The sequence below is a fragment of the Callospermophilus lateralis genome, chromosome 2 (assembly GCF_048772815.1).
Source record: "Callospermophilus lateralis isolate mCalLat2 chromosome 2, mCalLat2.hap1, whole genome shotgun sequence".
In the NCBI taxonomy this organism is placed as follows: Eukaryota; Metazoa; Chordata; class Mammalia; order Rodentia; family Sciuridae; genus Callospermophilus; species Callospermophilus lateralis.
This window is the reverse complement of record NC_135306.1, coordinates 98,521,897-98,536,674: the sequence shown is the minus strand read 5'-3', so window position 1 is coordinate 98,536,674 and position 14,778 is coordinate 98,521,897. Positions and strand designations below refer to the sequence as shown.

The 14,778-nt window shown below is 34.7% G+C and overlaps 1 protein-coding gene across 2 annotated transcripts in view; it reads right to left on the bottom strand.

Moving 5' to 3' along the window:
- Nucleotides 1-14,778, bottom strand: part of Arhgap32 (Rho GTPase activating protein 32) — a 285,153-nt gene that overhangs the window by 47,927 nt on the left and 222,448 nt on the right. For both annotated transcript variants that reach the window (XM_076846177.2, XM_076846178.2), the window contains one exon: nucleotides 13,861-13,942. In XM_076846177.2, coding sequence (XP_076702292.1) covers nucleotides 13,861-13,942 — 82 coding nt within the window. The remainder of the gene's footprint in view (nucleotides 1-13,860; nucleotides 13,943-14,778) is intronic.

Below are 14,778 nucleotides of genomic sequence, written 5' to 3'. Positions count from 1 at the left end.
TGAGTGATGGGTGCTTTAAAAAAGAAAGCTGGCTATGAAAAATGACTCTAAATATTGAAATTCCCTCACTGATGGTTTTAAAAATAAAAAATACTACTTATCATTTAAACAATGGTACAACAATCTTGAAAAGAAAAACATTCAACTTTGTAAAAGGGCTAATCTGTGACTCAAAGAAGATACTGGTCTCCATGTAATTTTAGTGAAATAATATAATGAAAAGCAATTTACCAAGTTCTATAGAAGCACCACATTAATATGAAATCCTATCCTAGGAGAAAAATCTCTCAATTAATATAAAATCTTTTAAGGATAGAGATGGCTACACTTGCCAATGCCTATGGGGGTAAGCCAGGGCTAGGAATTTCCTAAAAGTGACCAGGCAAATAATAGCTACATGGCACAATTAAGAAGATCCTACTTCAAGAAGTGATCAACTCTCTACAACAAGACAAATATTAATCCTCAATTATACAATTTCCAGATAATTAAATAATGAACCACGCACCTAGATAACCAAGGTAACATGTGCCCAAATATAATCTAAAAATAGTGTCAGCAAAATATCCCGAATGTTGTCTCAATCAAGTATCTGTGTATAAATGATTGAGATCTTCTTACCTCTTGCTGTGGCATAAGTTTAGGACCAAATCTTAAAATTATTCCAAGTGACTGTATTTAGCAGTAGACTCAACAGGACACCACAGGTCTGCATTCCATGCAAAAGCAGAGAGAAGGAATCATAATCACACAGGATCGAACCTCATCCAGTACAGATGGCTCCAAGGCAGGTCATGGGTTGGTTCTAAGGCAGATCCCCACAGCACTTGCAGGTGCCAGCTTTCTTTTCAGGCCCCCTTTCAGCAGCACTTCTCCTGGCTCTGATCTCGGCCTGTTTTGGAGCCAGCAGCATGAGGACTCTGCCTCCAGGAGCTCACTCCTCCTCTCTCAGCATGTACTGCTCAGCAACACTACAGACCCGCCCCAGTCTAAGCTTCCCTTGTAGAACAGGCTTCACCAGTGTGGCTCCACCCATCCACCTCACACAGGTGAATGTTTCCTGTTCAGAAAACACTCCTATGAAACTGACTTGTAACTATGTCCTTCATCTTTTGCAAAGTGACTTACACTGTTCAGTTGTTTGTATTTGCTAAGTAGGTGTGAGACAGTGTATCCGATAAAAATGTGGCATATTAGGCCCCAATAAAATTAAAAGAGAGTGATCAAGTAGGAAGTATTGCTAGTAAAAGGATTAAACTAACAGCAACAGGTAAATAAAACAACCATTTTTATATCTTTGCTGATATCAAACTGTGATTGTTATTCCACTAACACTTTTTGTTAAGTATCAATTTACAGTTTCTGTGTGAAAAATTCTGAGGACAATTTCTTGTGAATCCACTAGAGGGAAAAAAGTAATTTTTTTTCAGTACTAAAAATCCAGAATTAAATAAATTTTCCTGACTGTGAATTCATCGTTTGTCCACTGTCCAGTTAAGTGTGTGTATCTGAACTCCACCTGAGGGGTACCCAGGGACTTCTTTTACTCTAAAAGAAATATTTCTCAGCAAGAGAGAAAATTCTGGGCAAGTACTATCAAATTAGTATTCAATAAATCTTAATTTGTTAGTTTTTAAAACAGTCTTACTATTTATCTGTATAAATGCAGTATGTTGAAGAGATTCAATAGTTAAACAAAAACACTAACAAATTGTACTAACTCTATTAGAATTAAATAAATAAATGAACTGGGAAAACACTGACATATTTTCTGTTCCAAATGACTTTTTACTAATTTCAATGTAAATTTCATCTTCAGATATTATTTGCCTTTAATTAGCAAAATGATGTTGTATCATTATTGTTATAACATTATGTGCTAGGCAGTTCTAAATACTTAAAAAGTTCTTCATCAAAACTCTATTAAGTTGATTCAACTATTATCCCATCTTACTGATGAAAAAAACAAGTCAGAGAGGGTAAGCAATCTGCCAAGGCAGCACAATTGGTAACTGGCAGAATTGGGAGACCCAGGCAATACTCATCATACCCAGCCAAAATCTTACCCTGTTGATTTTTATTCTTTCCTTCCTCTCTGATCATAGTTCTGAATATAAAATTGTTGATAAATGGTAGGCCACAATAAGGAAAACAATGAATAAATATGATTTTAAAAGACCATAGAGAATGCTAATATGTGGCAGAAACAAAACATGTTAATTTTTCACCAATGGAACAGCTTTGGATTTATTGTTTTTGTTGAATAGGAAACGAAGTATTAAAATTTATTCATGATAGAGAAGGCAAATCCACTGTTCTTTAATTTCAAGCTAAAAATACCACTACTTCCCAACCCACTTTCTTTGGCCAAAACTAAACATAGACAAGAGACAGCAAAGGAAAAAGAAAAGAGAGAAAGAATAGACAGAGAGATGGAGAAGGCAAATAAAGATAATGTAGAAAAGTCATTTTGGGAATGCTTAGTAAAATGCATAAGCCCCTAATATTATCTAAGGTGTAAACATGGATAAGAACAACTAAATTCCACAATAATTTGCTTGGGTGTAGGAGAATTGCATAATTATTTAATAATAATTCTCACCTAAAACTTGAAAGACTGTTCTCTATGTCATATAAAAATTTATACTAAGAAACTGAGTGCATGCAAAAATTGACGGATTTGCAATAAGGTCCATATTCCAGTTAAAGTATATGGTGACAATGTCAATTTCTTGATTTTCATAATATACTATATGATTATGTAAGATGTAAAATCATGGGGAAGGAGAAGGATGATTATAGAAGAACTTTCTGTATTATTTCTCCAACTTCTGAGACTAATTATTTCAAAATAAAAAATTTAAAAATATGTCAGACTGAAAAAGCATTATGCTGTGTCATCTTGTGACTGCTTATGGCAGAGGAGTCATTTGTCATTTTTCTCTCATATTTAATGAAATGTTTGTACAGTACTCACCTGTGAAGGACTAAAAAGTATCTCTGTGGGGTAGCAGGGACAAAATAATTCACTGGAAAGGCAATGGCTATATTCCAGTCATTCTATTATAAAAATTACCTGAAGGATTCAAACCCTTTGTACTATGTCTGCAAATTCTTCTAGTTTCATAAACAAATATATACAGAATCAGATCACTTCTCGTGGGTTCCTGGCTCCCATCCTGGTCTAAGCCACTGCCAGTGTCTCTTCTTACATCTTCCTCCTTGCCTATTCTTAGTACTCAAAGTGATCCTTTCAAGGTAAATTAGATTAAGCAACAACTCTGTTCAGCACATCTTCACTGCCTTCTCATGTAATTCCAAATAAAAGCCAAAACCCCTAGTGCCCAGGCCCTAGGAAGGATCTGGTCCCTCTCTCCTTCTAACTGCATATCGTTTCTCTCTAGCCAACCTGGCCTTCCTGCTGGTCCCATAATAAGCTGGACATACATCCAGGTCAGTTATCTTAATATTTATGGAATCCCACTCTGGAAAGCCCTTCCCCAAGGTATACGTGTCTATTCCCTCATCATCTTCTTCAGGTCTTTGCTCAAAAGTATCCTTCTAATGAGCCCTTCCTTGACCACAATGCCCTCCTGAATGATAACCCCACATGACCCACATCCAAGCACTTCCCAGTTTTTACACCATTCTTGGCTTTATTTTTCTGCATAGTACTGATAATCATACCATCTATTTCATTTATTTATTTACCTCTCTTCCTCTCTTCACACTGCAATATAAACACCATAATAGCAGAATTTCTATCTGTTGTTCTCACTATTTTAGCCATAGCACTTAGTATGCATTCAATAAATTCCTGATCAAGGGGCTGGGATGTATGTAGCTCAATAAGAGATCACTTACCTAGTATATATAAGGCCCTAGGTTTAATACACAACACTGAAAAAAATTAAAATTAAAAATAGATAAATAGGAGCTGGGGTTGTGGCTCAGTGATAGAGTGCTTGCCTGGCACGTGTGAGGCCCTGGGTTCAATTCTCAGTACTACATAAAAAAACAAATGAATAAAATAAAGGTATTGTGCCCATCTACAACTAAAAAAATATTTTTTAAAATAAATCTTTTAAAAAACAGATAAATAATTTGATTAATGAATGCATGAACACTGGAAATGACCAAAGATGGAAGTCTCTTTGAGCCATAAGAAGACTGATTTGAGCCCGGCTCCTAGATTAAAAGATAGATGGGGGATTAGGAAGCATTTGTGATAACTATAATGGAAATCACACGTTTTCAATTACTTACCAATCAGAATTCTTTGGGAACATCCATCATGCATAAAGGGTGCAAATTTGCATGAAATGGAATATCTGCCCACAAGCAGAAGAATGTTGGTACAGATAAAAGACACACAGTAAGTAAATTATCAAACTCAAAATGAGATAATTTTTGCCATACATTATTCCCAAATGAGTGATATAAACAATGGCTACTGTAGGCCAAATCACAGGTAGGATGAATATTATTGATATTTCCTAGGAGTTTATCAGAAATGCAGGCCTCATCCTAGATCTACTGAATCATTATCCACAGTTGAATAAGGTCTCTCAGGTGAACTGAATGCACTCAAGTGTGTGAAGTAGTGGCCTTTGGGAGCCTTCATTACGGGCATGGTCAGTCATTTTATTTTATTTTTTTTTTTTGTATTTTTTTTTTTATTCAAAACATTACAAAGATTTCAGAATCACATCGGTTACACATCCACATTTTTACATAATACCATAATAGTAACTGTTGTATTCTGCTACCTTTCCTATCCTCTACTAGACAGGAGAAAAAAACATGAGCAAGGAACTCGGAAGCCCAGAGCATTCTGGGAGGAGAGTAAGCAAACACGTTACTAAAGCTGATATAGGCAAGAAATGGGAGAAAGCAGACCACAAAAATAAATTAGTTCCAATGTTGTGGGGCACCTTCAATTCTAGAGTAGAGATTTGTAAGTAATTCTGGAACAGAGGGAAATCACTAAAGTTTTCTGAAGGGTTATATAAGTTGTATTCTAAAACTGTAATAGTAAATATTAGGATGGATTGATTCAACAGGCAGTAATTGTGAATTCACTAAATATACCTCCTGTGGAGAAATAAAGAATGAGCTATATTTGCCACTTGTGAGGAGAGAGCACATTTCAGTGAACAAGTAAAAAAAAAAAACAAAAACTGCTATTGGATTTGATGAGGATTAGAGAGAGAGGAATCAGTGAAACTCTTGTAGAGGAAGTGGATCATGGCCTAAGTCCTGAAATACACAGCAGAATTCAAGCTGTGGCATTGGAAGAAGTGGGCACATTCCAGTAATCCTAGCTACTCCAGAGGCTGAGGCAGGAAGATTGCAAGTTTGAGGCTAGCCTGGGAAACTTAGCAAGATCATGTCTCAAAATAAAACAGAAAAGGGCTGGGGATATGGCTCACTGGTAGAATGTTTGCCTAGCATGCATGAGGCCCTAGGTTCAATCCCTAGTACAAGAAAACAAAATAAAACAAAAAGGCAGGGGGAGGGCACTTCAGGCTGCACAAACATCAGGAGCAAAGGGAAAACTCTGAAACCAAGTGACATGTTTTCAGGAAACAAGTAGATTCCAGCTGAGTATGTAGGGAGACTGATTACAACTGAAAATGAAAAGGAAGGATGGCTAGAAGTACTACTAGAAGTTATGCTTTGTACCTAGTGAGGAAAGATTGAAAGTTTTTTTTTTTTTTTTAATTAAGGAGACATTAGAAAGGATGATCAATGAAGGCAAATTTGCAAATAAAGTGGGTTCATTAAGCAATTCTTTTTATCCTCAATTTAACCCATCATTTGCACTAATTTCTATTCTATTAATATAGTCCTTGTGGAAATTCATTTTTATTTGGTCCTATTATAATTAAAAGTACATTAAATGATTGTTTTGAAAGAGATAACATAAACTTTATATCACATATAAAGTTTACATGTAAAGAATTTTTAGCTTTAAGTTCATTGCACCTGGGTTATTTACGTTAAGCGCTTGGTTCAGTGACTGGCATTCTTGTACTCCTAAGATCTCCTAGGGTACTGATTCCAGTATCTGATTCTTACAGATATCAGCCTCCAGAACACAAGTTCGCATATGTGCAATGGGAAGAATATTCAGTATAACAATCCACATAGAAGACATAAAAACTTGGACCTTTTTCACTGGATATGTAAACGTGCGCATTTCACACTGAAGTGACATGCAAACAATATGGGTAGAAGGCAGCAAACGGATGGAAACTGAAACACAAAGGAAAGAGAAACAACCCAGAAGTAAGCAAATAAAAATAAAGGGAAAGAATCATAATTATAAAAATTGCAAATAAAATGACAAAGAAAGTAAGGTATTAGAACACTGATTTCTTAAAAGAATACTATGAAGAATTTTGTTGTTTTTTGTTTTGTTTTGTTTTGTTTTCCTTAAAGGAACACTATAGTGGGGGTGCAGCCCAGGGATACAGTGCTTAACCAGCATATGCAAGGCCCTGGATTTGATCCCTAGCACCACAAACAAATAAATTAAAAACAAATACTAGAAAGATTTCTTTTTCTTGTCATTGAGATACTGGAGATTGAAGCCTGGGGCACTTTAGCACTGAGTTACATCTAAGCTCCTTTTATTTTGAAACAGGGTTTCACTAAATTGCCAAGGTTGGCCTGGAACTTGTGATCCTCCTGCCTCAACTTCCCAAGTTGCTGGGATCATAGTGGCATGCTACTTCACCCAGTTCTACTCCATCATCTTTCAAACGTTTCATTGTTTACCTTTCAGATGAAGATTTGTAATTCTCCTGGAAAAGATTTTTGCATATGGAGTTATAGTCAGGCTTCTCTTTCATTTATGCTCAGTTGTCTAGTGACTCAGGACCCTTTATGGAAATAATGCTGCCCTGCAATGCCACCTTTACCATAAATCAGGTGTCTACATATATACAAGATTGTTCCTTGACAATGTTCTGTCTCACTGATCAATAGATGTCCATTTCTGGCATTTATATCAGTGTCTTAGTGAAGTTTTACAATAAGTCTTAATATATATTACAATAAAGTTTCCAACCTTTTGTTCTTGAGTATTCTTGAGTCTTCATTCCCATATGTATTTAAAAATCAGTTTAGACTCAGTGGTCAATTTCCACAAAAATCCCAGTGCAATGTTCAGGGCATTTATCAGTTAACTCTGCCCCACTGGGCTATGAACCCCAATATCCCTTTCCCTAGCACTGTGACTTCCTCTCCTCCATCAGCAGACACTACAGGGGAATAATTTCCCCAAATGCTGGGAGTCATCCCACCCTCAGGATTTTTCTTCTGCTTCACCTTAGCTCAGCAATTGTTTATTGTTTATTAATGTTCCAGTGCTTCAAAGAATTATTTTTCTATTTCTGTCAAACATTTCTATCTGTTCTCAGAGAAAAGATTTATCTAAATTCTTAGTCTTTCATTTCCAGAAGTTCTGTCTCAAAAGTAAGCTTTAATTTTCTCCTTTTCTTCTCCCTCCCCTTTACATTCCCCACCCATCTCATGTCTTAGATGATGTGGAAAGATATAGAATGCCAGCGTGGAAATTATTTTAAAAGAACAAATGTTGATCCCAGCAATGAAAATTATGATATGAGAATTGAGGAATTCATTACATGGGCTTAACAGAAGATTATACACAGCAGAGGAAAGAATCACTGAACTTGAAGAAATTTCAACAGAAAGTATATTAACTGAGAAGAAGAAAAGATACGGAAAAAATAGTGAAAAAAAAAATAGAACAGAGTCCAAGATCTGTGAGATAATATTAAAGAAAATAATTTATATGTAACAGAGAAGAGAACAACACCTGGACAAAGAGAAATATTTGAGTCAGGTGTGGTGGTGCACGCCTGTAATTCCAGTGGTTTGGAAGGCTGGGGCAGGAGAATTGCAAGTTCAAAGCCAGCCTCAGCAAAAGCAAGGTACTAAGCAACTCAGTGAAACCCCATTGCTAAATAAAATACAAAAAAGGGCTGGGGATGTGGCTCAGGGGTTGAGTGCCTCTGAGTTCAATCTCTGGTATGCCCCTCTCTGCCGCTGCCAAAAAAAAAAACAACATTAATATTTGAAGAGATCATAGCTGAGGACATTCAAAACCTGAAGAAAGATATCAATAAATGGGTACTCAGTAAACTCCAAGTAATATAAACACAAAGAAAAACGTGTGTTATTCCTTCCCCTTTCATCTTCCTCAACTTCACATTCTTCTACCACAACCTCAACCTTACATTCTCCTACCATGTCCTATGGTAACTGAATAAAATGTCAATTTCATATGATGAGCTGCAACCTTTCTTCTGCTTTTCTTTCCTCTTCTCTTTCTCTCACCTTTATTCTTAAGGCACCACGGATACTTGCTATCTTGGTCAGGACATGGTGACTCAAATTTTATTTATGAACACAAATAATTGAACATATTGAGAACATAAAGAACAGCTTTAAAAGGAAAATTTTTTCCTATTACCCTTGTTGTGTAATAGTATGGGGAGCTTTAAGTTTTCAGTCTCAAACTATAGCTGCATCTTCTAGATTTGGCATCTAGCAGTGACAGATGGCAATGTTAAAAATAAATAGGACATTCAAGTTGTTTATAACTGTAGGCAAAGACAGTTTTAAAGTGTGAAACAAGCCCAAGGCTGATTGAATTTACATCATACTTTTCAAAATGTATTAAGAATGCACATTTCCCTACGCCAATTCCACAATACTGTTCACAAAAAAAATAAATAAAAAATAAAACATTAGCTTTTGAAGGAGTACTTGTTTTTACTAATGGCTAACTTAGAATTAATGATGACTTGTGGGTCTTCAAATTCAAACCTACTTTCTAATATTATCAATAACTTTCTAATATTATCAATAACATTGGGAGACTTATCTCCCAATGTAAAGCTTCTGGAGGTTATTATTATATGTGTCAATTCCCCATTCAAAAAAAGAAAAAGTATTTGATTGCTAACAGTAAATTTTTTTCAATATTTTTTAAATTGTCAATGGGCCTTTATTTAATTTATTTATATGCAGTGCTGAGAATTGAACCTACTGCCTTGCAGATGCTAGGCAAGCACTCTACAACTGAGCCAAAACCCCAGCTCCTAATAGTTTAACATTGTCATTAAAATTTACTCTAAGTTTTAAAAACTCAGTTTATAGGACATTTCTGAGTAAAAGATGTCAAAGATGATATGTAATGACTAGTGAACTTATACCAAGGGGAAGATGGATTAAAACAATGCACAGAAATCACAAACAAAATCTGATGTCAAATTTTAGTAGCATCAAAAAGTAACCATAAAAAACCTAGGATGATTTCAATAAGAAGATTGCTTTTGAAAAAAATCCAACACTGTTCTTAAAACGACACTCAACAAACTAGAAATAGAAGGTAACTTCCTCAGTCTGAAAAAAAAAAAGAGTATCGATAAACTCCTTACTCAATAGTGAGGGACTAGATACTTTCCTCTAAGATCAGGCACACACTAAGATTGCTGGCACCTGAGGCTTCTGTTCATCATTGTATTAGAGATTCTCGAAAGGGAAACCAGAAGGAAATAAATAAATACATACATACAAGGCATCCAGAATGGAATGAAAGAAGTAAAAAGATTGCTATTCATAGATGACATGATTCTGTATATAGAAAATCCCAAGGAATCCACTAAATAACGAATAGAACTAATAAGCAGTTCAGCAAGGTTTCAGGATAAAAAAACTGCATTTCTATGCATCTGCAAAGAACAATAAGTAAATAAAATTAAAAACAATTCCATTTACAAGAGCATCAAAAAATATTTAAAAATAAATTCAATAAAAGATATACTATATCTAATACTCTGAAAACTATAAAACACTGAAAGATATTAACACTCTCTAAATAAAAGAAAAACAGTCTATGTTCAGGGATTGGAAGACTAAATATTAAAATGATAAAACTTCACAAATTGATCTACAGAGTCAATAAAATCCCTATCAGAATCCTAGTTATCTTTGCAGAATTTGAAAAGCTGATTCTAAAATTCATATACAACTGCAAGGGATCCAGAAAAAAAAAATAACCCTTATAAAGAAGAATCAATTAGAACTTAACACGTCTTTCTTTCTTTCTTTTTTTTTTTTTTTTTTTTTAGTTGTAGTTGGACATAACACCTTTATTTCACTTGTTTATTTTTGTATGTGGTGCTAAGGATCGAACCCAGGGTCTCGCACGTGCAAAGTGAGCGCTCTACCGCTAAGCCACAACCCCAGCTCCAGAACTTAACACTTCTTAATTGCAAAACTTACTGCAAAGCCACAGCAATCAACATAGGGTAGTTCTTGGCATAAGACATACAGATCAATGGAACAGAACTGAAAGTCCAGAAATAAAGTCATGTACGTAAGGTCAACTGATTTTCTACAAGGGTGGAAAGACAATTCAATGGGGAATGAACAATCAATAAGCAGTGTTGGAACAATCCACACGACGTTGCATCTCTGCCTCACACCATATATGAAAATTAATTCCAAAAAATAGATCACAGACTTACATTGAAAATTTAAAACCATAAACCTCTCAGAAGAAACTATGAAAGTTAATCTTCATGGCACTAGGTTATTCAAAAACTTTAAAAAAATATACAAAATATTAAAAAAAGAAAAATTAAACTGGACTTTACGCTTTTATGCTTCAAACTTTTATGCTTCAATGGATACCATCAAGAAATTGAAAGGTGAAATGCAAATCAAAACTTCTCTTAAGATTTCATCTCACTCTAGTCAGAATGGCAGTTATCAAGAATACAAACAAAAATAAATGAGGATGTGGGAGGAAAGGCACACTCATACATTGCTGGTGGGACTGCAAATTTGTGGAACCTCTATGGAAAGCCGTATGGAGATTCCTTAGAAAACTTGCAATGGAACCACCATTTGATCCAGCTATCCCACTCCTTGGTCTAACCTAAAGGACTTAAAATCAGCATACTATAGTAAAGCACCGACAACAATGTTTACAGCAGCTCAATTCACAATAGCTAAACTGTGGAACCAACCTAGATGCCCTTCAACAGATGAACGGATAAAGAAACTATGGTATATATACACAATAAACTATTACTCAGCATTAAAAGAGAATAAAATTATGGAATTTGAAGGTAAATGAATGGAGTTGGAGAATATCATGCTAAGCGAAGTAACCCAATCCCCCCAAAACCAAAGGCTGAATGTTCTGATAAGTGGGTGGTGATCCATAACGAGGGGGGGGGGAGATAGAAGAACTTTGAGCAAAGGGAAGAGAGAGAAGGGGGTATGGGGTAGAAAAGATGGTGGAATGAGATGGACATTATTACCCTAGGTACATGCATAGCTGCACACATGGTGCGACCTACATCGTATACAACCAGAGAAATGAAAAGTTGTGTTGCAATTGTTTACAATGAATCAAAATGCATTCTGCTGTCATATATACCTAATTAAAACAAATAAATAACTTAAAAAAATAAAGTGAAAGATGACCCCCAAAATGGGAGAAAATACTTATAAATCACTATTAACTGATAACTGACTTGTACCTGGACCAGACAAAAAACACAACTCAATAATGAAAAGACAAATAATCCAATTTAAAAACAGGCAAGGGATCTGAACAGACATTTCTCCAAAAAAGATATACTAAGCCAATAAGCACGTATAAAGATGCTCAACATAATTAGCCAACAGGAAAATGCAAATCAAAACCACAATAAGATACTGCTTTACACTTACAAAGATGGCAAAAGTTTAAAAAAAAAAAAATCCAAATAATAGCATGGGCTGGCAGCTGAGAGCAGTGGCACATGCCTTTGATCCCAGCCATTTGGAAGTCTAAGGTAGGAAAGACTGTAAATTTAAGGCCAGCCTGGTCAACTTAGTGAGACCCTGGCTCAAAAGAAAAGGGATAGGGATATAGCTCAGTGGTAGAACAACTGTCAACACCACTGGAAAAAAATAAGAGAGAGAGAGGGGGGGGGGATATGAAACAACTAAAATTCTTATATGTTGGTGGTAGAACTGTAAAATGGTGTAAAAGTGTAACTGAAGGTTAAATACAATTCAACAATTCCACTTCTAGTAGGACATGTACCCAAGAGGGACAAAAACATTTGTCCATACAAAAACTCTCATACATGAATATTGCAACATTCAAAAATGAAGACAACTGCAAATGAATAATGAACGGATAGATAACTATGGTACTTTCATTCATCCATTTAAAAGAAGAGATAAAGTACTATTATATGCTAGAATATAAATGAACCCTGAAAACATTATGCTAAGTGGTCTTTTGAGCCAGACACAGAAAACCATATTTTGTATATTCCACCTTTAAAAAAATTCAAAAGAGGGAAAGCTATAAAGACCGAAAGTAAATTAGTGGTTGCTTGGGCTGTGAGGGAAGAAAGGAATGGGGAACAAGTGTCTCTAATGGATACAGGATTTCTTCTTGGAGTAATAAAGATGTTCTAAAATTAACTGTAATAATAGTTGTACAATTATGTAAATATACCAAAAAACACTGAATTATACACTTTAAAAGAGTGCATAGCATGGTATGTGAATTATATTTCCCCAAACTGTTATTTTTTAAGTGACTAGTGCCATATTTTAAAAAAAGAAACTCACACTCATCACAATTACTAACAAATGTTTACTGAGCAATATGCACAGTCTTTTTAATAAATATACCAAAGTAAAATAAAATTGCCTTGAAAACAAATGAGAATCCTGGGTCAAGTAGAAGTGCAGAGAACACTATTTTGAAGTGTTTTCTTTACTAAGCAATAAAGTTAATCTGCCTATAAATTCCTATGAGAGAAATTGGAACAATGACTCCCTAATCTTCAATGAAGAAATAAGCTTTGAAAGGAGTTATTTCCCTTCACCTTCACTTAAATACTTTACAAAGACTGACAAATTTATGATTTGTGAGCAGAAATGAGAAAATACAAAATAAGGAAAGAATGAACTTTTCCCCTGTAATTCCCCTTACATACAGGCCTGTACAAAACTCTGAAGATACTTTAAGCAGTTCAATTAAATTCTGAGGCTTAGCAATCTTCTCCTTTCACCAGAAAGGACAGAAGAAATGTAATATAACTAGAAAAAATAAACTCAATTACTTCTTTGGTCTAAAATCTTTGAGTTTATTTTTATTTTCTTTTTAAAAATTTACATTGGATCAAACACTTCCAGATAAGATACTCTACAGAATTTTTCCCAGATTAAATCATCTCAACACATACAAAAATCCCAATTTTCTTGCTGCTTTTTTTAATCCCCTGAAACACTGCTTTGTTTATTTTAAATATATTCCACATATTTATATAGCACTATAAATTATATAAGTAATAAAAAATGCTGCTTCAAACAGTGTTGATGTTTACAGGCACTGATAAAATATACATGCCCTTCAACTGTTATCTTCCAATTGATCACACCAAGCCCGTGATGCCCATGTTAGATCTTTAAACTTATTTTTAAAATCACTTTATTCATTAATAAGCTGTATTCCTCCTATAGTATATAGTATATTCCTCCTATATAATCATAAAAGCAAGTAATGACAAAACTTAGTGGAACACACATTCTTTAAAATTGTCTAAACATTAGAATATACATAAACAACTTTGTAAAATGAGCAACAGATATTAGGCAGTGTTTAAAATTAAAATCATGTAAAATTAAGAATATATATTATATAAATAAATGCAAAGAACAGCCAAACAAGCCATGTACTTGACTAGAAGCGAACATCTGTACCTGTGAGCAGCTGGTCATACCAAACTAATGAAAATGTGTACTCACCTGGTTTTGGCACTGAATTGGTCACCGACGGGGGAACTTTCTGGTTAATTAACTCAACACAATGTCCAGGGAAGAGTCCCACCTAAAGAAAAGCAACAAATACAGATTCCAAACTAGCAAACAAACCAGAATGTGAACACTGCCAACTCAGTTCCAGTAATATACTCCACAGTCCCTCCCAAATGATTCTATTATTCCAAGATTCTGAATAGCAGATGATGCCAATTACACAAACAAATAATAAAACAATCTGTTGCTATGAGTATACAGACTTATGCAGGATTCTCTATCCAAATATCTAAGTCTGCTTTTTTAGTGTTAGCTTTTAATTCCCCAAACTTCTTCTATTACAATTAAAATGCTACACAGGCAGCAGATAATTTTTTTTTACTGTTTAATAATTCACTTTGCTGAAACCTCAAATCTGGTTGTGCTGACACTTCTGTTGCCAACTCATTGGGTTTATTACTTTCTTTATAAGGTTTTAAAAATTTAACACTAAACCAATTATTTGTGAATTTTCTCTTCACTTTCATACATGTTTCATGAAATAAAAGAACATAATTTTTTTTTAAATGGATTTCTGAAACAATCATTTAAAATCCTGGTATTCACTGCTGGCAAAGAGCCAGAAGTACATGGATAAGACAGAAAGTGAGAGAGAAGAATTTCAGCAGCCAGATACTTTCGCTTCCAAGAACACACCACACTGACCTTATGACAGAATTGCCTATTGGCTTTTGGTAGGATCCTAATAAGCTATACTAACAAAATTCTGAGTGTCAGATCATCCAGAGATACTGTGAGGCTAATAGAATAAATACAGAGATAAACAGTCTGGGGGAAAAAAAGTAAAAAGGAAATCTTTACCAATATTTATAGATGTTTCCTTAGATAGGGATATAAATGGGCTGCCAT